At 50.0% G+C, this 24,485-nt stretch overlaps 1 protein-coding gene and 1 long non-coding RNA gene across 3 annotated transcripts in view; both read right to left on the reverse strand.

Moving 5' to 3' along the window:
* GALNT2 (polypeptide N-acetylgalactosaminyltransferase 2) overlaps window positions 1-24,485 on the reverse strand; it is a 194,084-nt gene that overhangs the window by 92,281 nt on the left and 77,318 nt on the right. Inside the window, exons 1-2 of one of the 2 annotated variants that reach the window (XM_045437411.1) lie at window positions 10,545-10,598; window positions 1,522-1,615 (exon numbers count right to left, since the gene is read on the reverse strand). In XM_045437411.1, the coding sequence (XP_045293367.1) occupies window positions 1,522-1,615; window positions 10,545-10,580 (130 nt within the window). In that variant the 5' untranslated portion in view covers window positions 10,581-10,598. Of the gene's footprint in view, window positions 1-1,521; window positions 1,616-10,544; window positions 10,599-24,485 lie in introns of those variants that run through there. The other variant, XM_045437409.1, reaches the window with a different exon arrangement.
* LOC123576497 lies at window positions 17,770-19,736 on the reverse strand. The gene is made up of 2 exons (XR_006701434.1): window positions 19,130-19,736; window positions 17,770-18,889 (listed from the first exon to the last, which is right to left on the reverse strand). It is a non-coding gene; the product is annotated as an uncharacterized LOC123576497 (long non-coding RNA).

Genomic DNA, 24,485 nt, shown 5'->3' on the forward strand with positions numbered 1-24,485 from the left:
GAAAGGACTGATAAAGCTCAATCTCATTAAAATTAAAATACCTGCTTTGGGAAAGACATTGTCCAAAGAACAAGAAGACGAGCCAAAGCCTGAGAGAAAGAATTTACAAATGACATATCTGATGGGGGATGGTTATCCAAAATATGGAAAGAACGTTTAAAATTCGGTAAATGGGCAACCCGCTTAAAAAAAAAAAAATGGATGAAAGACCTGAGCAGGTACTTCCCCGAAGACGACAAATGGAGGGTAAATAAATTTATCAAAAGAAAGTCAGTATCCTATATCGTTAGGGAAATGCAGCTTTAAATAACAAGATTCCACTTCCAACCTATTAAAACAGCCCAAATCAAAAACACTGACCGTACCAGATACTGCTGAGGAAGCGGGGCGAAAGGAACTCTCATTCGTTGCTGGTGGGAATGCAAAAACGGTACAGCCACTTCGGAAGACAGCTTGGTAGTTTCTCGCAAAACCACACATACTCTTACTACGTGATCCAGCCGTCTTATTCCGTGGTCCGCACCCAAATGAACGGAAAACTTACACGTACACACAAACTCGCCCAGAGATGTTTACGGCAGCTTTAGTCACAGCTGCCAAAGCTCAGAAGCAACCAAGATGTCCTTCAGGACGTGGATGGGTAAACTGGGGTCCACTCGGACAACACAGTCGTATTCAGTGGCGAGAACAAATACACCATCAAGCCGCGAGAAAGCACGGAGGAAGCGTCGATGCACGTTACTAAGTGAAAGAAGCCAATCTGAAAGGCAACGGGGCTGTATGATTCTAACTAGATGACGTTCCGGAAAAGGCCCAACTATGGAGACAGAAAAAGGATCGGTGGTTGTCAGGGACTGGGGCGGTGGAGGGATGAATAACTGGAACACCGAGGACGTTTAGGGCAGTGAAACTATTCTGTGGGATAAAGCAGGGGTGGTTTCACGCCACCGCACGTTTGTTCAGACCCACAGAACGTACGGCACTAAGAGTGGACCGTAACGTAAACTAGGGACTTTGGGGGATTACGACGTGCCGGCGTTGGTTCCCTGAACGTAGCAATGGACCATTCTGCAGGGACATGCTGACAGCGGGGGAGGCACGCATGTGTAGGGGCAGGAGGCATGTATGGGAATCTCCGCACTCTGTGCACAATTTTGCCGTCAAGCCTAAAACTGCTCTAAAAAATAGTCTTGTTAAAAAAAAAAAAAAATCTGTGAACCGATATATACCATCCTGTATTTTCTATTTTATTCCTTTTTTTTTTTTTTTTCCCCCAACAAATTTTGGTCACCTCCTAAGTACACTTATTTCACCCCCCGCTAAGGAGCTTAAAGGAAGTCAGCCAAACATGACTAGAGGGCAGTGTCTCCAGCAGCCCTCTGCAATTCATGCTGTCTACTCCGCGGGCTCCACAGGCGACAGAGGGCCACACGCGACTCATTCGTGGTTTCGGAGCAAGAGGATTTCCCAGCCCCCAGCCCCCAGCCCCCAGCCCGAGGCTAGATGGGTCCCTGCAGTTACCTGGAGGGAGGGTCTCCATGCTTTGTGCTTTCTCATCCCCGTTGCTGTGATGTAGGTCTTTCTTTTTAATTGGGTCAATTTCATTCCAGTCCTCCTAAGGGGAACAAAGACACGAAATGGGTTGATCAGTTCCTCAAGCACACCTCCACTCACCAGTTCAATAAACACTTGAAGTCTTGGGACGCCAGAGAGCCCTGGGGACGTAACAAGGAGGGAGAGAATTCCCATCCCAGAACTTCTCGGAGGGTGGAGGTGTGTGTGGGGGGGGGGGGGGGGGGGGGAGAAAAGCGTGGGAATGACCTCTTCCAAGGAAGGATTTGCAACTTCTCTCTTCATTTTATATTTATACTGCATATCTCGGGGAAGGCAATTCTCCGGAAAACCCAGGGCTTTGTGGATTTGTGAAGGTAGGGGAAGGGAGGTAGGGAAAGTAGGTTAAATAAAATAATTCAGCAGCGGTTAAATTAAAGCCATTAAAATGATGGTAGCTCTCCAGACATCTTAGATGGTTAAGGACACCTTAGGACCAGATTTCTCCCTCTTGGGTCCCTTTGAGCCCTCCTCTGACGTTGCTAAATGATTTGTTTAATTCTGCTGAGTAACAGTGGAGGGAGGAGGAAGGACCAGCCAAGCTTTTCCTCGGGCTTCACTCTAATAGGACTGCCAATGGAACAGAGCTGTAAATTAAGGGTTTAATGTGAAACCAGAATAAGATATAAGCTCTGGCAGAACTTATTCAGCTCATCTGCACAAACAATTTACTCTAATCCATCAACATTAAATCAAACCAAAAAACATCTCCATGACCACAGAGCTAAATATATCTTTCAACCACTTGGAATCTGATTTCTCTGAATCAAGTAAGAAAGATTTCTGTAGAAGAACCCAGATCAGAAATGTCCTACGGCTAGTCATTTTCCTACACAGATTTCCGTGAGCCAAGCCGTGTCGACTGGCCATTCTCTGGAGCAGATGTTGTCGGGATGAGCCCTCCCTGGGGTCAGACCAGACCAGTTCTGCATAGGTTTGTCCGCTAGCACTCCTCCAGACCAGCGTGGGCTGCGTGTTGTGCAAAAGGGGACCACTGGAGACATTCTGGCTCTTTGAAACGTAAAGTGAGATCTGCAAGGAGGGTAATTCTCAGGTGCTGGGCCAAATCAGGCATTTTTCCCAAATGCGGCTTGCTTTGCCAATAACCTCCATTTTCACTCAAACGGTACAGTAACGAAAGAGAAACCATGCCTAAGCTTCCCCGCCCCCCCCCCCCCCCCCGCCTCTCTTGAGGCCAGCTTTTTCTTCAGCTGCTTCTTCAGTGCTATAGCTGGGTTTATCCCACCAGGGCCACCTCGGGAATGATGGGTTGGGGGCACCCGGGAGGTGCAGAACAATGGGCTGGAGACGAACGCTCCTGTGCCTTGGTGGTCCTGCCCCTGCCCACACCTGTCACAAGACCTCTGCCCTTCAAATGCCCCAAGTCCTGTGACTTCTGAAGAGTTTATCCTGCATTTTAACAAAAGTATTAAAATGCACCAGTATCCCAATTTATTTTTTGCGGCAAGCAGTTTTTCAAAGGTATTCACAATTTGGCTTTTGAGACCATTTGGTTAAAAATAAACTTTCAATTTACTATCAGTGATGATTTCGCGGAAAGCTTGGCAAAGGCGTGGGAGGAAGAGAATCTAACCTACTGCCTTTACAATATACGGAAATGTATGAATACTAAATCCAGTGAGTAATGAAGTTACCAGAGTCATGCTGTGCGTACTTTTAATTAAGCATTATTAATTTTTATTTTGTAGCTCGCTTGTAGCCTTTTGTGGCTAATAACTCTCTCCCCCCTGCAGGCATTACAGTGGCGAAATGGATCAAACCATTTAACCTTGTACTTGAATAAAATCAGAAGTGAAGGGTGCTGCTGGGGCCAGTGCCCCAGAACCAAGGCATTGTCTGTACTGTTGACAAAATCAGCATTGAGGCAGGTCAACCATCAGTGCTCTCTCAGAAAATAAATGCTTCCTTCTTCCCGCAGGCAAGACGGACTGGGTCCAGAGGCGACATTCCTTAGCCTCCCTTCCCCCTCCCAAATCCACCATGCCCACCATAAAACCAAAGCTGGGGATGAGAACATGTTGAACGGCCAAGTCCCAAGCAGGTGAGATAACGCTAAGGGCCAATTATGAATGCCTGCGACACACGTGGTGTTGCGCACGGATGCTTCACAGAGAATTCCTAGTTCACAACGGGACGTGGAGCTACCTGGGTCACATAGTGGGTAAGAAGCTAAAGTTGGCCTTTGATGAATCAGGCCTCAGTTTAAACCAAGTTAGAAGAACCCGATTCTTACAATATCATAAAAGTCCAAGGACACGGGGCGCCTGGGTGGCTCAGTCGGTTAAGCGTCCGACTTCGGCTCAGGTCATGATCTCGCAGTCCGTGAGTTGGAGCCCCGCGTCGCGCTCTGTCCTGACAGCTCAGAGCCTGGAGCCTGCTTCGGATTCTGTGTCTCCCTCTCTCTCTGACCCTCCCCCGTTCATGCTCTCTCTCTGTCTCAAAAATAAATAAACATTAAAAAATTTTAAAAGAAAAAAAAGAAAAGTCCAAGGATACGGTTCCAGGAGGTCTTTTGCAAAGGACTTGTTTGTTCTGGACTCCCAAGTTAAAAATTGCAAATTACCACGTAAACTACTGCTCCCAGAGTAACATGAGGAGGAAGAAAAGGGGGAACTGTCTAGGCCACTCAAGTCCCATTCTAGCCACTGCGCACACACTGAACTTCCTTCCAGTGCTATTACTACCCCTATTTTACAGATGAGAAAGCTGGGCACTGGAAGCTTAAGTACATAATGAGGTTAGATTCAAACCCCAGGGGATGGATGGATTGATTGATCGATTTAAAATTTTTTAATGTTTATTTATTTTTGAGAGAGAGAGAGAGAAACAGAGCATGAGCGGGGGGGTGGGGGGCAGGGAGCAGAGAGAGAGAGGGAGACACAGAATCCAAAGCAGACTCCAGGCTCTGAGCTGTCAGCACAGAGCCCGACGCGGGGCTCGAACTCACAAACTGCGTGATCATGACCTGGGCCAAAGTCGGACACTTACCCGACTGAGCCACCCAGGTGCCCAAACCCCAGGGGATTCAGTACCGGAGTCCACGGTCTCAATCATTCTACTGTACTGCCTTTAGGTAAAATAACTTCCCCCACTACCAGCTAGACAGACACGAGTAAAGCAAAACAATGTGTTAGCCATTCATTCATCTCAGGATATGTCTGATCACTGTAAATTCCTAATTGTTCAGGATGATTGATCGGATTCACTGGCTGAGACAGCCGGTGCCCATGTACAATGCACCCCCTGTCAACAGCTCACCCTCCCAGACGCTTGTCATGTTCCACTCTCCTCCTGTAACCCTGACCCGTGGCCTTTGCTAGATGGAAGAACGTCCCCAGAGATACAGCGAGGAGTGGGCAGGTTCACCTTGGCTGAGCGTGCCCACTCGGGCGCAAACAAGCATCCCACCTGATGGCACAGTGCCACAGACCCTGCAGAGTGTGGGGAAGGCTCCAAGAAGCCTGTGGCCAAGAAGTGACACCTTAGCAGAGATCTGAGGGGTCAAGAATGGACCTGGCAAGGAGAAATGATGGGGCTCTGGGGGAGATGAGGGTTCTGGTGGAGGGAAGAAAATGAAAGGTAGAAAATGGGAAGGCATGGAAGTGGTGAGATACTGAGACTTGAGACTTCCGTTCCAGAAACATCGCGTTGGCTGTAGTGTAGGGAGCAGACGGAGGGGACAGAAGAGAGGCCAGGGGGCCACGAGGGCAATGCAGCAAGGGTCCTAGAGATGCAGAGAGGAGACCGGCGCGACCACAGGGCGAGGATTGGAAGAGGAAAGCAGGAAGGAAGGAAGGAATCCGAGATGGAGAGTTCTGACCTGGGCGTTTCAGACAGGAGGGGCATTCACCGCTAAGGAACACGAGAAAGTTGTCTGAGTGGGGCAAGGAGGGGAGCTGGGAGATACAGACGAGCCTGTTCAGGAAATGTGGAGGTTCCCGCAAGATAACCGAGAGGAGGTACCTGGCAGACACAGGAGACACACGGCTGGAGTTCTGGAAAGGCAGGAGGCCATCGAAGCTGCTGGTGGGCATGTGAGACCATCGGGTGGGGGTGGGGGGTATGAGCCAAGTGAGAACGGGTCCCAGGGCAGAGGGAGATGCAGGACACACGACAAATTGGGAAGAGCCCTGGCCCATGAGCTGGAGCCTCGGGGTCTCGCCACAGGGATCTGAGGAAGTCACCAGCCTCCCTCCCTCCACTGCGGTACCGGGCTGAAGGTCTCATGGTCCCTGCCTGCCCTTGGCGTTCCTGGGTACCGGGTATTCTCAGCACTTTTTTATGCTTTCCACCCATTTCACATGGTTGGTATGCAAAAGCTCTTCAGGTCCTTGGAGGGCAGGAGGGCTCTGTCACATTTCTGGTGTATCCCATGGCACCAAGTGTGGCACTGGTCTCAGGTTGGTCACATGATAATAAACAGAGTTGGGGCCAAACACCCTCACGCTACTTACTCAGATTGATCTGACTGGCTTTGCCCACTTTGCAGTGGAAGCTTTTCATGACAACACCCCCCCCCCAATACATCTACATACATGATGAAACGCATTTACACCAGGGGGTGGGTGGGGAGGGGGTGTGGAGGCTCGTTTCAAAGGGGAAACGTGTGAAATGCAACAGTGTGGAGAAGGCTCCAGGGCCCAGGACCCGCTGACAGGCGGGACGTGTTACCAACTGATCTGTTTGTTTCCTCCCATTTAAGAGAAAATGATGCGGTGACAGGCAGGTCCTCTTTTTAGTGACGAGTAGAAACGGCTAAGATTAGAGGAGTAATGATGCGGTTTGATGCTGGGTCAGAAGTTGCAGAGCATTCAAGGCCTGGGATCCGGTCAGCCTGCTGTTATTCCCCGGGGTCGGCAGCCTCCTCTCTGCTTTGTGTCTCTGGCTTGCAGAGGAGGGATACTGACATGGAACTGACATGCAGAATGACTAATGCAGGCTGAACACGGGACTGCGGATCAGGCTGCAAAGTGGGTTCCCTCAGGGAGGTTTCTTTAGCCAGAGGTCTGCCACCCATATCAACGATCATGGAGCAGGGAGGATGCTGCTACCCCCCACCCCACACCCCCCACTCGTCTTTACTGTTTGGACCACAGTGTGGGAAAGACCCGGAGAGAGCCTCACCTCTGGCACTGAGGCTGTCTCTCCCTTGGGAAAGGGCATATGAGCCCAGATAATGCAAAACGCAATCTCCTGTCCTCCCACTCACTCACGTACCTGGGCTCATAGCTATTATTAAGCGTATCTGAATTGGGTGAGTTTTCACAGAGTCTTTAGAAGTTCTAGATACACACTGTGCCCACGCTGTTCTTACGAATGGGTAACAGAAGCAGTCTGTTACCTGAAGCACAAATGGTGATCAAGTCAGGCTGGGACTGAGATCAGATAGAAATAAATGACGGAGTGATGTCTATTTATCTAGCATAATTAGAGAGAGCAGCAGCCAAAATTCATCTCGTTTCTAAGAAGATAAAAGAGCAGTAGGTTTTAATAAAATGACACGTTTTTCAGAAATAGTCAATCCAATAGGTTGGTTTATGGCATAGTTACAAAAATTAATTCGGTGTAAATATAGCTTTATTTATTTAAGGAATATTCCCCGTCATATTCCCAGTATGATCTTTGTTTCAAAATAAGAAGAAATAAAAAAATTAATTAAAAAAATTAGAAGCGGGGGCCTAGGTGGCTCAGTCGGTCACGTGTCCGACTTCGGCTCAAGACCTGATCTCAGTTTGTGAGTTCAAGCCTCGGGCCTTCTGCGGTCAGCACAGAGCCTGCTTTGGATCCTCTGTCCCCACCTCTCTCTGCCCCTCCCCCCCACTCGCGTGTGCACTCTCTCTCTCACACAAAATAAGCATTAAAAAAAAAAAAAAAAAGTAAGAAGAAATAAATAAAAATTGGGCTTGGCTTTTGCCAGAGAGGTGTCAGTGGCTGCGGAGGGAAGGGCTGTGAAAGCTGCTTCCGGGTCACGGGTGTGGAGGCAGAAAGGCCTCTGTGGTGGTGTTGGGGCGGGGACAGCGAGGGCCAGCGGGCTGCGCAAGCAGCCTTTTCCGTACTAACAGATCGCCATCGACTTGTTAAGGGCACCGATAGGTCCAACCCTTCTTGTCCCAGATGGGAAAAGCGATCGGCAAGGGCTAAGTGACTTATCAGGTTATCAGCCAGCGCAAAACAAGTTCCCTCAAAACCGAGGAGCCTGAAACAAGAAACGTTTATTATCTCACCCAGCTTCTCAGAGTCAGGAATCTGGGTGGTCCCGGCTCACGGTCTCTCAAGAGGCCGCCAACCATCTGAGGGTCTGACCGCGCTGAGGGGCCGCTCCCAAGGGTGTTCACTCACACGGCCGCCGGTGGAGGCCGCAGGGCCTTACCACGGACTCCTGCCCAGGGCGGCGCGAGTGCCCTCGCAGCGCGGCAGCTGGCCTCCCCCACGGTGAGAGATCTGACGGGAGGGGAAGGTGAGGGGGGAGACAGACAGAGGGAGGGAGGCAGACGCCAGGACTCCCTTCACCACTTAGTCTTGGAAACCACACACCGTCACACCGGCCACATTCTGGTGGCGGGGAGCACATCCCTACGTCCAGCCCACGTTCAAGGGGAGGGGAATCGGAGCCCACGTTCTGGCAGAAGAAGACTGCCAAAGAACTGGGGAACGTGTTCTGAAACCACTACGTTCATTCCATGCCCAAGACCTGAAGGGTGGCGGAGGGGAGGACAGAACACGGCTACAGCCCAGTCAGTTATCCACACATGGGGGCCACGAGGCGATGAGAGCCCGAGAGCAGAGTCACAAAAGGGGCAAGCCTGCGCAGTAAAATGTTCCCTCATCTCACGTGGACCTCTTGTCCACAGGCCAACATAAAGACTCATGCCACTTAGGGTAACGTGTTTGGATCCCAAATCACCCCGGAAGCAAACATACCTCCACGCGTAAAACCAAGACGAGAAAGGTGGACGCCCATTGTGGGCGCATCAAAGGCTGCCTTTGTAAATGTTAAGTGGCTAACACTTGTATTTGGTAACAGAGATAAAAATATCACCGTGGGGGGGGGGGGGGGAGAAAATAAATAGGTTGTTTTTAATCTCCCGTTACTGAAATATAGTTTCTCACTGTTAAATTTTTTCAGCTGACGAGACCATATGCTCGGAGGCAGATTAAGTAACCAAAAATACCTTCTGAATGACTACTTGGTTTTTTTTCTCTTCAATTGTCTACTTTCCACTGTTACTTAATGACTGTTCAGTAGCACCTCGACCACAACCAATCCGGACAAAAACATTCAAGTTCTGGGGGCGGGGGTGGGGGGAAAGGCCAGGTTGCCAGATTTGTTGAAAAGATATGATCATTTATATTTCCACAGCCCAGTGACACTGAAAACTAACTGAATTGTTTACCTGGGGGCAAATTAAAAAAAAAAAAAATTGTTTTTTAAATATTTTGGAGAGAGAGAGAGAGAGAGAGAGAGTGGGGGAGGGGCAGAGAGAGAGGGAGACAGAGAATCCGAAGCAGGCTCCAGGCTCTGAGCTGTCAGCACAGAGCCCAATGTGGGGCTCGAACCCACGAACCATGAGATCATGACCTGAGCCGAAGCTGGATTCTTAACTGAGTCACCGAGGCACCCTGCAAATTTAAAAAAAAAAAAAAATTTTTTTTAACGTTTATTTATTTCTGAGAGAGACACAGCATGAGCAGGGGAGGGGCAGAGAGACGGAGACACAGAATCTGAAGCCGGATCCAGGCTCTGAGCTGTCAGCGCAGAGCCCGATGTGGGTCTCGAACCCACGAACCGTGAGATCATGACCTGAGCCGAAGTCGGATGCTTAACCGACTGAGCCACCCAGGGGCCCCCACCTGGAAGCAAATTTTTAAGAGTCGACTTAGTTCCCCGCTAAAGACCAAGAACTCCCACACCCCAGCATTCTCACTATAAAGTGATCTACAGAGGAACCAGAAGGACTATTTATTGTTTCTAATGTTTCCGGGTGGGTATCCCCCCCCAGGATAGTGCCGGGAAATAATTCCTAGGTCTTTTTATGAGAGGATGAAAAAAAAACCTGCTGATGTGAGGTGTCACTATTGAAATTCTTCTTTCCAAATAGGGTGTGTGACCTGTTAATAAATTGGTGAATGGAATTTTAACTCACTGGGAAACAGTCTAAAAATGTTAGAATACCCAAGGAAAAGCCCCTTTAGTTAGGCTAGTAGTCAGATCACTTTGAACCCTGACCAAACATCTGTTAAAACCAGAAGCCTGTACCCTACAAACACTATGCATTTATAAAAGAGAGAGCTTCTATAACATCATACAGCAACTTCACTTAAATAACATTTTTTTAAATCAAAGCAATGAGACATGAAAGTAACTAGAGGAAAAAAAAAAAAAAAAAGATTTCCACTTCTAAATAAGTTCCCACTGAAAGCAATAACTTAAGAGGAAAAGTATTCCCCTACCTCCCAATCAGAATAGCAAGGGGGCATAACATACTGTAGAGACCAGAACTATGCTGGCTCAGTCGCTCAACCATTTCTGAATATTCTCCAAGGGCACCAGTGAGAACTCCCCCAGCCCAGGTTTCATTGCTGGGGGAGAGCTGGTCACACAAGCTGGAGGAGTAGAAAAAGCTCAGGGTGAGCTTCCAACAGCAACCTCCGGACAGCTTCTAAAACCTTTATTCACGTTAGTGTCAAAACACAGGAAGAGCTGAAGAATCGGGACCTGTGTAGAGCAGTGGGGAAGGAAACAAGACAGAAAGCCCAAGTCTCCCGGCTTTCTCCAAGGCCTGGTCCTGCCCCAGCCAACTGAATCACAACCTCTGGGGATGGGATCCAGCTGGACTGTTTTCCAGACGCTCCCCAGGCAGCGCTAATGCACAGTCAGGGTTAAGAGCCACCAGTCTCGCTGATGCACTTACGGTTTTTTCCCCATTCACGACTCCAACTGAGCTCATGAAACCCAATGCTGCTAAAATGGAAGGGCCAAGTGTCTACGGTGGGTTCAAGTCACAGGCTGCTTCGTACATGATTGCTTGCTCACAAATGAAAAACACACTATGATAAAGGTCACGGCTTTGTTTGGTTCGCAGCGTCGTCTCAGAGAAATGCAGGCTGCCGAGCAGTACCGTGGGGGCTGCTGGTTATTTGGAAGCTGTAACGATCCCGTGGACCGAAGTCGTGAGTCAGAATAGCACTGCTATTTCTCCCCTGTTATTTAACTTTTCTAACATGCAGAGGGCCAGGGGCATCACCCTGCCCACTCTCTCCGTACACGGCCAATTGCCTTAATTTAGTCATCATCTTCCTGTTTAGATCCCCATGGCCACGTACAGATGCAAGGTCCATCGGTGCCCCAGCCCGCTCAATCCAGAAACTCTAGAACCTGAGATGCACCGAGGAAAGGTTTTGGGGTGTGTCGTGGGCATGGTAAATTGATCCGTCCTAGCCCATGAAATGTTGCCAGGGCTCCGCTAGACTGTAAGGCACCAAACAAGTTAGACATGAAGTCTCATCACTGAGAACATCAAACTTGCCTTCCTCCGATTTGAGGGACCTGCCTTCCCTCATTAGCTCATTCACTGATTGGTTAACAGGTATACGTCTGTTACTTCTGTGGTCTTCTTCCCCAAAACCCTTAACCCCAGTCTCATCAGGAGAAAAACATTAGACAAACCTCAAACACGGGGTAGTTTTTTTTTTTTTTTTTAACCAAATCCTTGATCAGGACTCCCCAAAACCATCCAGGTCACCAAAGGCAAGAAAGGCTGAAGACCGTCATAGCCCAGAGGAGCCTAAAATGATCACTCAAAGAAAAACTCAAGAAATCTGACTAAAGTAGGGATTCCAGTTCATAACAACATATCAGTATTGGTTCTTTAACTATAATACATGTATCATACTCATTTTTTTAATGTTTATTTTGAAAGAAAGAGAGAGAGAGCATGTGCACACGTGAGGGAGGGAGGGAGGGAGGGAGGGAGGGAGAGAGAGAGAGAGAGAATCCTAAACAGGCTCCGAGCTGTCGGTGCAGAACCCAACGTGGGGCTTGATCCTATGACCTGTGAGGTCATGATGTGAGCCTAAATCAAGAGTTGGGACGCTTAAGCGACTGAGCCACCCAGATGCCCCTGTAGGATACCAATTTCAGATGGTCGTAATAGGGAAAACTGGGTGCAGGGTCTGTGAGACTCTCTGTACTAAGTTCCCATTTTTTTTTTTCCTGCAAATCTAAAGCTATTCTAAAAAATAGTTTAAAAATTTTTTAAATTAAATGTGTGCAGAGATCTTATTTATATAAAAGGAAAATAATTACATTAAACACTCCTGGTTCAACGTCTGTCAACTACGTATTTCTAGGGTGTCTTGTCACTTTCTAATAGCAATTTCAATCCCACTCCCTCTCCCGGCAGGGAGCTAAGGTGTGAATCTCTTGATAAATGCTGATTTTAAAGCCAATTTTTGCATTGAGACACAGAGCCCAGGAGCAATCTATTTCACACCACCATTTTCTCTTTTCAAGAGCAATCAATCCATCCTAAACGCCCAGGCTCACAGTAGATGACCAAAGCACTAGGTGGCCCAGGGCAGGGGGGGGGGGGGGGGCACGAGGCAGGCTATTAACATGCAGCTTTTCTGCATCCCTGCTCCTAAATAAGATTTTATGAAGCAAGACGGCTCTGGGGCCAAGTCATAAACATTCCCGAAGGCAAGAGCAGCAGTTTTTTAATCCAGAGCCTCCAAGTTAGCTGAGCACCTGCTATTTTAAGGAGTCGTTTACAGCCTCATTTTTTTAATCGCGTGATCGGATTCCACCTCTTTCTTCCTAGAATCAGAGAAATAGCGTCTCCGATTTCGGGGAGGGAGGTCTGCGACAAAGCCGCTTTCTAACTGCTGCTTCTTGTTCTGGAATTTTCAACGTTAGCTGAAGCAGGTTCTCTTACTTTAGAGAAATGATGACTTTCCGCAAACTTGACAAGAAAACGGCTTTTTAAGAAATGTTTATTTTGGAGAGAGGGAGCGTGTGCACAGGCATGAGCAGGGGAGGGGCAGAGAGAGGGGGGAAGGGAGAGAATTCCAAGCAGGTTCTGCACTGCCAGCACAGAGCCCGACTTGAGGCCCGATGTCACAAGCCGTGAGATCATGACCTGAGCTGAAATCAAGAGTTGGGACGCTTAACCAACTGAGCCACCCGGGCACCCCAAGAAAAAGTCTTTTTAGAAAAAAAAAAAGAATTGTGTTCTAGAAATATCATTTCTCCTGTGACGTGTGCAAAACTCAACTGCATATTAAAGTGTTAATAAATGATTAATTCCCAACAGAGGAGAAAAAAGGGGTAAGAGAGAGGTTAAGCAGGCAGTCAGCACGGCAAGGTGTCGAGCAGCCAGCAGGGACAGACAGGTGGCACCCTCACCAGCCTTTTACCGCCAAGATGTCCCCCCCCCCCCCAACCACTGCCCTCTACCCACGCTGCCCCACCTTCTCCCTCACCCCGATCACCACCAGGATTCCCCTATGCCTGGCAGCAGCCGGACCTCTCTGTCAATACCGTGGCAACGCTGCGTCCCCGCTTTGCTTCAGCTCAGAGGTGTATGGGGTCTCACAGAACTGCACTGCAATGCTCGCTACCCTGTCAAAAGCAGGTGCCACTAACTCGTACATTTACTGATGAAATCCCTCCCCTGGGCACCTAAGGTCCATACAGTTGGTTCCTTCCTTGCTCGGTTCTGTAACCACTGGCGTCAAGAACTGTCTAAGAGAAAGAGCCTCCCTGGGCATCAGATCTGTTTTCAAGAGCATCTCCGGGAGAGAAGTCAGTTCTAGAATGACACGCCTTAAAGCGCTCCAAGGGGCCCCGGGTTGGGAACTAAATGGAACATTTTCAATTAAGTTTTTGTCCCTCACGTAATCCCAGAGCGTGAGGGTCAGAAGTTCCTGGTGGCACAGCCCAGGTACAGCTGACCAGGTGCGAGTGGGAGGGAGGATCTCTTACCAAACCCTCGCCCCATACCCAGCACTGGGCCGGAACTGGTGTTTTCTCGCTTGTTCCTCTGCCCACCAAGGCGGATACGGCAATTCTTCCCCACCCTGAGGCTCCCCTCACAGGACCTTACCCGTGCCCCTCAAAGGGGAGACGCTCAGTTCAAGTACAGCTCGGATTTCAATTCCTTTTCCTTTGAGGACAATTAAATTCAGAGAGACCTGGGCGTTGGAAAAAGGAAAGAAACAGAGAAGCGAGGCAGAGAGGAGGTGGCTTCCCCAAAGCTGCCCTGGGATAGAAGGGGAGGGTAGCGGGAGCCCAGCACACCTCCAGGGCCAAGGCCAAGGCCATGCAACCTGAGGGCTGAGGAGGGAGGTGTTGGGAAAATATATGATAATTCGTGGCAAGGTGAGTAGGTAGGACGATGGTGACCCACGTGGGTCTTTTCAGAAAACCAATGAATGTGGCCGGAGGACTGGAAAATTCCACGTGTGAGGCACGCAAAGCAAGGAAAACACACTCAGGAGCATCACCGTGAGGCGGTGGGGAGAAACCATCTCAAGTTGCTAACAAATGAGCAGCAGCACACAGGAACTATACAGCATTCACCTTGATTAGTTTAAAATGTACATGTTCTCATGAGCATTCTCTTCATTCAGGGCGCGATGGCTCCCTGCCCGCCGTAGGAACGAGACCCCCCCCCCCCCCCCCCGCCCCTAGCCCTAGGATGGCTGGCCCAAATCTGTTTTTTCTCACCGGGACTTCCTTTTATTAGTTGCAAATTCTTCTTTCACAAAGGATCTGCGCAAACAGAACACGGTCATACATCGTTAGCCCAACTTTACGGAGAAGTAAACAGATGGGGAAAGTAGGTTGCCGTAGTACAGCCTGAGCCCGGGTTCCACGCCAGCCTGTCCCAAAACACTGTTTTCTTCCACTGCTCCACGCTCTTTTCTTGGGAGGTTATTTAGATCAGATCAGAGGGGGCCAAGTGGGGCGTTCGCATCCAGCCCCTAGTTTGTGTGGTACGTAGTGGAGCCCTGCACCCCAGAACAGGGGAAGCCCCAGCCCAGCCGGCAATGTCTGGTCCAGGGATGCTGGTTGCCCTGGGAACCTCCCTCCCTCTTGTGTTCTGCCAGGGGACAGGACGGACAGTGCCGGTCGGGGGCAAGCTGTTTGATCCCTCAACCCCTGGCAGGTTTATTTACACATCCATTCTCTGCCTGCAACAGCTGGGACATTTTCCACACTATTCCAGCACGCGGGATTACAACACGGGTTGCAAACATCCCGCTATCTTATTAAAAAGCAAAAGGAGACAGTGTAGATGAGCTCAACCTGACCGGAACTCAACTGGGCACCACCTATCAAGAGCTGGAAAGACACTTACAACCTTTAAGCTGAGAAATCTCATTTCTGTGAGTTTATCCTAATGAACTAACCCGAGATCAGGAGCAAGCGTTCTGCATGAATGTTGTAGCATTGTTTCTGAGACAAAAAAAAAAAAAAAAAAAAAAAGAAAGAAAAAACTTAAAACAGTCCCCAGGAAGAAGGCTGCTTAAATTGTGTTATAGCCCCTCAAAAGAGTATTATGCAACCATTAAAAATTATAATTATAGGGATCACACAGCCATATGCAAATGCTTATAATGTGTTAAAGGGAAAAGCAGGAAACAAAATTTTATGTACACAATGAAACAACTATATAAAAATACGTAGCCATATGGATTAGCTTGGAATGAGATGCCCTAAAATAAAAAAGGGTTGTGTTAGCGTGAAGAATAATGAGTTTTTGTCTCTACTTCTCAAACTTTCTGTCATGTTTTTAAATTACCTTCATGAATAATAAATTGAAACACAGACATGTTTAGGTTGGAACTTCAAACCTATGCACTATTTCATATCATTAAGGCATTATGGCAGTTGGCTGGTATCTGGCGGCAGGCTGGGAAGACCGCCCAAAGCAGCTGGAGAACCCCGGGGGCGGCACAGGGGCTGTTTCTAGAAAGAGGTTGTGAGCCTGGCCTCTGCTCTCAAGGCGTTAGGCGAAGACGCTATTCTAGAACCCAGGGAGGTCTCCATCTTCCCTCAGGAATTGGGAAGGTCCCTGCTGTCCCGGACAGGGTTTGGCCCTTCCAGGCCTGCCGAGGGGCCCTTCTTCTCTGTGTCCATCTCTTCCCCTACCGAGCATTCCCTCCAAGAAACTGGTCAACAAAAGACGAAACTGATCTGGTGTGCTTATGGCCACTGCTGGCACTGACCTTTGGAACTAAGAGGTACACTGGACACGAACCTTGGGTTCGCAGGAACCTACGTGTTCAACTGCCCCTGTCCCTCCAATGCAGAACACGGACGGGATGAAGCTAACAATAGCAGTGACGCCACCTCCACAGAACTGACATACAGAGAAGTGGGGCCGCTCTGCGCCACGAGCGGTAGGGTAGCTGTAGGATGCTGCTTCTCTCATTCTTCACTGAGATGCAGTATTAACGCCCCCATTCGAAGACAAGAAGACTGAGAACCAAAAAGAGGATCAAAGGCACGCAGCCGCGTCCAGCGTCACACCCCGATCTGAGTGGTCCAGGGTCCGTGCTCTATCCACAACACCCAGCCAGTTCAGGGATGGACTGGCTGACCCAGTGCCTGCTCGGATAGTTAGAATAGCTAAATCCGGCTCATCTAAGTGAAGTGTCTGGCTCACAGTTTGTTAGACAGTAAGTGGGGACCGCCCATCCTTCCTCTTACCGTCTCTGATTCCATTTCAGAAAAATTGTAAGTTACGCTAATGTTGCGTTTCAAACGCTGTTCTCCTTACTCACACACTTTATCTCGTTTAATCATAACGGGAAAGATGGGGAGAAGGTGATTTGCTGCAAAGAGCTCAGGCCTTGCAGGCAGATTCAGATTTCCTGAGCCGGAGCTCACGGCAACAGGAATCACGTCTTCCATCCACGGTGAGGTTGCAAGAATTAAATGAGGTAACATGCATCATGATGATGCTGGCAAGGACCGACAGTAGGTTCTCAATAAAAAGTGAGCCCCTGTCCCACACAATCACCTTATAAGTCATACGGCACTCCATTTTGTAGCAGAGAAAACTAAGGCACAAGAAATCACCTGAGTTACCCAAGACCCCATAGTAACTGATAACCAGTCACAAGCCTTCATTCCACTGCAGACCCACGGAGTCTATGGAATTCAGGAATCACCACCAAGAAGTGCGGACTCCACAGAATCTGTCCAAGTGGTGCTTGTATCTCATCTCTGCACTGAGGTCTGAGAAATTAACACTCTCTTTCAACGTAGGGTTTTGTTTTTTTAATGCTGCATTCCAAAGAGCCTATTTACATGCTAATTTACTCTCTACAGGCCAAAGATTGATGTGTCCATTGGCTTTGAAACAAGAAAGAACTAGATGCGAATCCAGGTTCCAGAACTTTATAAATGATCCATCTACTGCTTTTTTTTTTTTAATGGTTCTTGTTTGTTTGTTTTTGAGAAAGAGTGAATATGTATGAGCAGGGGAGTGGCACAGACAGAGGAAGAGAGAATCCCAACCGGGCTCCGTGCTATCCGCGTGGAGCCCGACACGGGGCTTGAACCCACAAACCGTGAGATTAGGACATAAGCTGAAACCGACAGTCAGACGCCCAACCAAGAGCAAGCCACCCAATCACCCCACAGTCTCTCTAATTCTTGGCAGCATTATCCAGAAGGCTAGACTCTGAGAGGATTAGAGTAGGTGTATGGGAACACCGCATATGCTCCGATATCCAAGCCGCATCGTAACAACCTTGACGATGTGTCCGACCAGATATAGTAAGTGCTGGGAGGAACGCACTAGAGAGCTGGCTGGTTTACATGGTTGCGAAAAACGGCAAAGTTCATCTGAGTCCAATCAAGCAGGACATGCAAACTCACTTTCATTCCTGTGTACACGGGCTTATGCAATAGCACTATAACCCTCAATCTTCCCAGCACAACTTCCCAATGAACTAGGAGTGCCGGGAAGTTTTTAGTTTTTAGGAAATTTTGCTAGTGGGTCTTACCCAAGGTTTATACCCGATCTGCTTCCAAAAGGGATTGGGTAGCTTAAAACCAAAAACCTAAATAGCAATGTAAAAGAGATGAGACACCGAGACTGAGGAAATGAGGAAGCAAAATGCTGTGGTCGCCCTGAATTTTAATTCTGAGCTTCCCAGGGAGAGAAGTAAAAGAGGAGTAAGGGGAACGAGAATTAGGATATAATGAGACTCCGTCATTAGCCAGAATATATGGATGCAAGTAACCCGCCAAAGACAAAATGGTACGTGATCAAGTCGGAATCTCAATTCAGACCAGAGTCCGAAGGCTATGTATGCTGCAACTAACTGCGTTTTTGGCTCCCAAGTGAAGTCATAAGTACCTCAAGAGAGACTGAATTTCTGGTGGAAAATCCGCAATTTGTCCCGAAAGTAACGGATTGATTGCAGTGGATTAAACAGGGTCACGTTTCTCGGCTCCTCCCTCCACGGGCGCTGGAGTAAAAGGGCCCTCCCCTCGCGGACGCTAGGCTTGGCCACGTGACCTCCTCTGGCCAATCGGAAGCCTGGGACCACCAGGCAAGGCGGGGCTTGTAAGCGGACTTGCCCTCTCGGAACACAGCCCCAGGGACCAGGCCACCACGTTCCGGGTGACTTGCCAGGCAGCACCAGATGACGACAAGGATGGGGAATGAAATAATACAGGAAATCCTCAAGAGCAGCTTACACAAAACAGGAAGCGATCTTCCGTGGCCGTCGCCCATAAAAACTCTGGGAGCGCGAGGTGAAAGGCCAATCAGTCAACGGATTCTGCATGAAGCAAAACCAATACCATCCACACAGTAGGAGCCAACAGCCCCCATTTTAGATATTATACCTCCCCCTGAGTAAATAGAAAAAAGGATCCAGGAGAGCCTGTGTATCAGCCGGGCTGAGTTTCTGTGCTTCAGAAGCCATCTCTGATATAGTTATGCATTTAACAAGTTTTGGGGTTTTTTCTTACTTCATGCTTACTATACGCCAGGTCCTTTGCTAGCTAGCTGGCAGAGAGGCAGAGATAACTGTGCATGGTCAGGCCCTATCGCCGGGAATATCACAGGTGTAGTGAGTATAAGGTGTGTGCTGTGCTCTTGGGCACGACCTAAGGCTCAGCTCTCCTCAGAGTGGGGACAGCGGTCGCTGGTCACCGCACAGGATTTCCTGCTAGAGTGCCTGACGGATACTATATATTCAGTAACATCGGTACTGCTATTAAAACTACAACCTTGGGGCGCCTGGGTGGCGCAGTCGGCTAAGCGTCCGACTTCAGCCAGGTCACGATCTCGCGGTCCGTGAGTTCGAGCCCCGCGTCGGGCTCTGGGCTGATGGCTCAGAGCCTGGAGCCTGCTTCTGATTCTGTGTCTCCCTCTCTCTCTGCCCCTCCCCCGTTCATGCTCTGTCTCTCTCTGTCCCAAAAATAAATAAACGTTGAAAAAAAAAATTAAAAAAAAAAAAAAACTACAACCTTGAAACTCGTGAAGTATCCCTTCCCTATGATACGGACGATGGGCTGGAGAAGTCATCAGTGGGAGGAAGTGAGGAGGGACTTTGAGACGACAGTGGTCATCCTGCAGAAAAGAGAGGAAGGTCTGACCAGTGAGCAGAGACTTAGGACACTGGCCCAGAAGCCAGGGAGGAAGCACCCGGGTGGGTGGCTCCTGGAGAACACACCCCACGAGGTTATGACTTCAGCCTCCTTGCCCTACCCTCCAACGCTCTCGGGAGTCATTCTGGGTCACAAGGCAGGAACGGAAGGCCTGTGGGCTAACTCCTCCAGAGCTAGAAACAAACTGGCAAACAGGGCTTGGCCAAGGGCTTGAGAAAGCTGGCACTCCCCCCAGGATTCCGGCTCCCGAGAGGCATCTTGGTCTACCAGGTGCCAGGAGAAAAGGGACGAAGGGAAGAGGGGGAGCACTGTGGCCAGAGCCAGCCTGCCTACAGGTGGTGGGGAAACTCCATTTCCCTCTCAGAGCCGACCAATTTTCACCTGGCCCTGCCCCACTTGAGACATCCAATTTGGTCTCCACTGCGTTTAGTGGTACAGCCACCCAGTCGGAACCAAGATGGCCCTGGGTGATCTGGCACCCTGAGGCCACCGCACACCCCACGGTTGCACCCGCACCCCGAGGCCACCGCACATGCCACGGTTCCCTGTGGACTCGGTGTGTGGTCCTCCGGCTGGCCATGGCAGCGTCCAGCCCTGGGGCCAAGCACAGAGCAAAGTGACCACCCTTTTCCCACTGAAAAAGTCTGGCTCGTGTGGTCCCAAATGAGACTTCAGTTTTAAATGTTTTGCTCAGCCCCGGCTAACACGCCGGGCGGGGATCCATGTAAAGAAACAAAATAATTAGGTGGACGTCTCTCGTTGACCCCAGTCTCACACGAGTATCTCCTTCCTTGAGACCCTTCTAATAAACTCCGGGGATTACTAAACACGGGAGAGAAAGCAGCAGGACAACTTGGCTTCAAGGGCAAATACAAGTCACGCGCATATAACATTTCTGTGGAGGCAGGAGCAACCAGGAGGAGAAGGGAAGACAGCTCCCTGGGTAAATAAAATATCACATCGATTGCAGCCCAGAGTGCAGGGCGGCTGGTGTTCTCCCCGGGGCTGGGCAAGCTCGCATGTTTACAGACTACGGGTGAGACAGCACGCTTGTGATATGGCTCTATTTCAACCCCGGATTTTTGTCTCATCAAAAGACAGTGTCGGCGTCCTCAGCAGACACGTGGGGTCTGCCCCTTCACCCACTTCAGGCACGTGATGCAAGAATCAACAGACCGCTGCACAGGCGCCGGCCAAGCCAGCGGCAGGGGCCGGGGCGCCGCGTGGAAACACGGCCTCGGAGGCCGGTGGTCCACAGCTCTGCGGATACGGGGGCAAAGCCATCAGACAGCATTCGTCCAACCGACTGTCGGTGCACAATTTTTAGCCGTGCTAGGATGGCAAAAGGCACGAGCTCCCGAGGGAGAGTGAACCTGACTTGATTGGCCTCCAGGGAGAGATGGTAGGGACTCTCACCAGAGGCCAGGCCGGCTGTCTCATGGGATGTTTCAAGGACTGCCCGCCTACTGGCCGATCCTGCTCTCAGGGGAAGAGGGGGCCCTCTGGCTAAAAACGTTCTGCAGACCAGCCACCGGTCCAGTATGCAAAGTCTGGCAGTGTCACAGGAGGCCTGAGCTTTCGCCCCAATATTGGGCATTTTTCCAAAGAAAAGCCTAGGGACTTTGCATCTTAGTGTCCCCATCTCCAGAAAGGGGAGCATACGTTAGCGATGGCCTCAACCCCCCCACCCCTCCACATTGTCCTCAACAGATCCGCTGCGGGCAGGCTTGACCCACAAGCTGGAGAAACACACTGGCCCCTGGCTGGGCCCTTATCTGTCCCCTGTGCGACACAAAATGCCACCATCACCCTGCCGCCCACTGGCTGGGTGGTCCTGAGGGCTCACTGCTTTGTTCCCTCAGGTACGGACACTTCCAATCCCCCTGCAACCAGGCTCCACCCGACCCACCCGGGATCATTTCTTTCTTTAAAAAAAAAAAAAAAATTTTTTTAACGTTTATTTATTTTGAGAGAGACAGAATGCGAGCAGGGGAGGGGATAGAGAGAGAGAGCAGGAGACACAGAATCCAAAGCAGGTTTCCAGGCTCTGAGCTGTCAGCACAGAGCCCCAACATGGGGCTTGAACCCACGAGCCGGGAGATCGTGAGCTGAGCCGAAGTCAGACGCTTAACCAACTGAGCCACCCAGGCGCCCCACCACCCGAGCTGACTTCTTACTGACCCTCCCAACTGCCCACTCCCGGGCCTGTTCCAGCAGTTTCCCCACATACGACGCGTTCCTTCTCGGTTCCTTCACTTGGCTCATGATCTGTTTTAAATTAAGGTATGCTTTACATGCGGTGAAATCCACTCTCGTGCGCGGCTCTGTGAGTTTCGACAACTGTGCGCATTCATGAAACCACCTCCACAAGCAAGACGTACAGCAGTTCCCCCACTCAAAAAACTCTCCCGCATACCTTAACTCGGCCTCTGGCATCCCCCGAGCAGCCTTCTGTCTCTATAGCTTCTTCGCCTTTTCCAGAACGTCACGTGAGTGGAAAAATGCGGTAAGTGACCTTTTGATGACAGCTTACTCCCCGCACCTTGCGCGTGGAGATCCGTCCATCAGCACTTGCTCTCCTTCTGCCGCGCGGTGGTAACCCACCGTGTACCTGCCACGCTCCTCGTGGGGGTACCACAGCTCGTGCGTCCGATCTCCAGCTGGGGACAGCCAAGGGACTTCCAGTTTGGGGCAAATGGGAATGAGGTCGTCATGAATTCCGTGCGCACACGCACCGCCACTGCTCTTGGAGAAACGTCTAAGCCGGACTCCTGGATGGTACGGGAGTGTATGTTTCACTTGACAAGCCGCCCAACCAACTCTTTTCCAAGCCAGCCGCGCCATTTTGCCTTCCCACCGGTAACATGAGAGTTCCAGCCGCCCTGTATCCTTGCCAGTACTTGGTATTATCGTTTGGGTTTTTTTTTTTTTTTTTTTTTTTTTTTTTTTTATTCATTAGGTCATTCTGTATAGGTATATAGTGACACAGGGCAACTTTCTTATTTGCTGGAATTATGCTTACGACATGCTGGGCGCTGTGCTCAGTGGCTCATTCCCTTTCAATTAATGCCCATTCCAAATCTCCACAGTGAGTTCCGGTATTTTCTCTGCTTTTAAATGAGGAAACGGAGGTGGCGTTCGATCCGAGGTCAAACGACCACAACGTTCGCGGCCTTAAGTAAGATCTCTCCGAGGATGGCCTTCCTTACGCCTTCACGGATTCTCTATAGTCTTTTGGGCTCTTGCTCAAATTTCACCGCCTGTGTGACGGTTTCTCCAAATCGTAGCGTAATACAGCCCAGTCTGACCTTGCCTTTTAGGGCCCTTGATCACTTCCCTAATTATTTCCTTTCTCTCCAATTAGAGAACGAAAGCATTCTTCAAGTAACTCACGTGTCTGGTCTCCCCAACACTGCTTTTCATCTTCTCCATTTTAGGCACTGACTGAAACGAATCAGAACCCGTAGAAAGTGTCTGGAAATTGAGGGAGGAGGCGTGCTATAAAAAACAGACCCTACAACTTGCGGGTCAGGGCCCAGAGTTCCACAGTGCTTTATGCAGCCACAACCTGCGGGTCGTATTCTGCCCCACCAGGGGGATCAGAAAGTTCAGGCAGTTTAGTTAAAGAAACTGTGGCAGGTTATGGGTCACTGTAAAGCACCCCCGTCCCCAGTTGCCACAAACTGCTCCATGACCAATGATAATAAAATAGCCAGTGTCTGGAAAACAGGGTGAAAACAGCTGGTGACATCACGAAAGACGAACCAGTTTTAGGAAACAACCTTGAAAGCAAAAGAGGCACAAGACAGACTACCGGGGACAAGGGAGACTTCTTAGGATGACAGTGCAAACCCGTGCTAAAGCCAGACCACATCCCAAAACAACACAGCAGACCTTAGCCATGTAACCGGAAGCTGCTGGAAAGCAGTCACACCCGGAGGCCAATTAGCACACGCAACCAATTCGTCATGTGCTTGACCCCACCATGTTCCTTTCCCTACAGGATTCAGAAGCCAGGACTTTGCTACAAATCTCTGTACTCTGCTCCCTCCTCTTCCCCAACCTCAGCCCCACATCATCGAACCAGCTAGGCCTACGTGCTGTCCTGTCCGGTGAGCATTTCAGATCAATGACCCCACATCCTAGAGAACGAAAGCCTTTCCCTCTATTTCTATCCATCGCCCACAGAAAGCTCCCAGTCACCTTCACCTCCTCCCTCCCCTCACCCCACCTTCTGTGTTCCAAGGGTCCTACCAAAGTGTCTCTCACACCGCGCCGGCCATCCACAGGGCCAGTGCACCCAAGTCCGTGGCACGGACTCCACGGTGTCTCCTGACCGGACACAACGCCTCCCTCTTCTGTCACGTGGAAGCCACGGAGGAATCTGCCCTTTTAAATTTTTCTTACATTTGCTGAGAGAGAGAGAGAGAGAGAATGACAGAGCACAAGCGGGGGAGGGGCAGAGAGAGAAGGAGACACCGAATCCGAAGCAGGCTCCAGGCTCCGAGCTGTTGGCACAGAGCCCGACACGGGGCTCGAACTCAGGAACCGCGAGGATCGTGACCTGAGCCGCAGTCGGGACGCTTAACCGACTGAGCTGCCCAGGTGGGGAATCTGCCCTTTTAAATTTTTTTTTTTTTAACCTTTATTTATTTTTGAGACAGAGAGAGACAGAGCATGAACAGGGGAGGGTCAGAGAGAGAGGGAGACACAGAATCGGAAGCAGGCTCTAGGCTCTGAGCCACCAGCCCAGAGCCCGACGCGGGGCTTGAACTCACGAACCGCAAGATCATGACCTGAGCCGAAGTCGGACGCTTAACCGACTGAGCCACCCAGGCGCCCCTGCCCTTTTAAAGCAACACTTCCATCCTCTGTTCAGAGCCCGGGAGCAAACCGTGTGGGCCTCGATGTTTCATTTCTTGGAACTCGCGGGGCCTTCTCTTGACCTGGCCCCTTATCTCGGCTCTCTTGGTCAGCACTCCCTCCTCCTGTCAGCCTGGGTGATTCTTGACCTTCTGTGACTTCCTCCCTCTGCACTCCTCACTTGGAAACCCCGTTTGGGGTTTATAATCACTCTTCCTCTTGGAAATGGTCTTCAGATTATAAAAGCTTTAGACCCACAAGCCTGGATCTGCACGTGGGGCTGTGCCCGGAGGGTCTCGAGCCATTGCTACCGGCTCTCCCAGGGACCAGACGCCATTTGGCCACACACACC

The sequence above is a fragment of the Leopardus geoffroyi genome, chromosome D2 (assembly GCF_018350155.1).
Source record: "Leopardus geoffroyi isolate Oge1 chromosome D2, O.geoffroyi_Oge1_pat1.0, whole genome shotgun sequence".
Lineage (NCBI taxonomy): Eukaryota > Metazoa > Chordata > Mammalia > Carnivora > Felidae > Leopardus > Leopardus geoffroyi.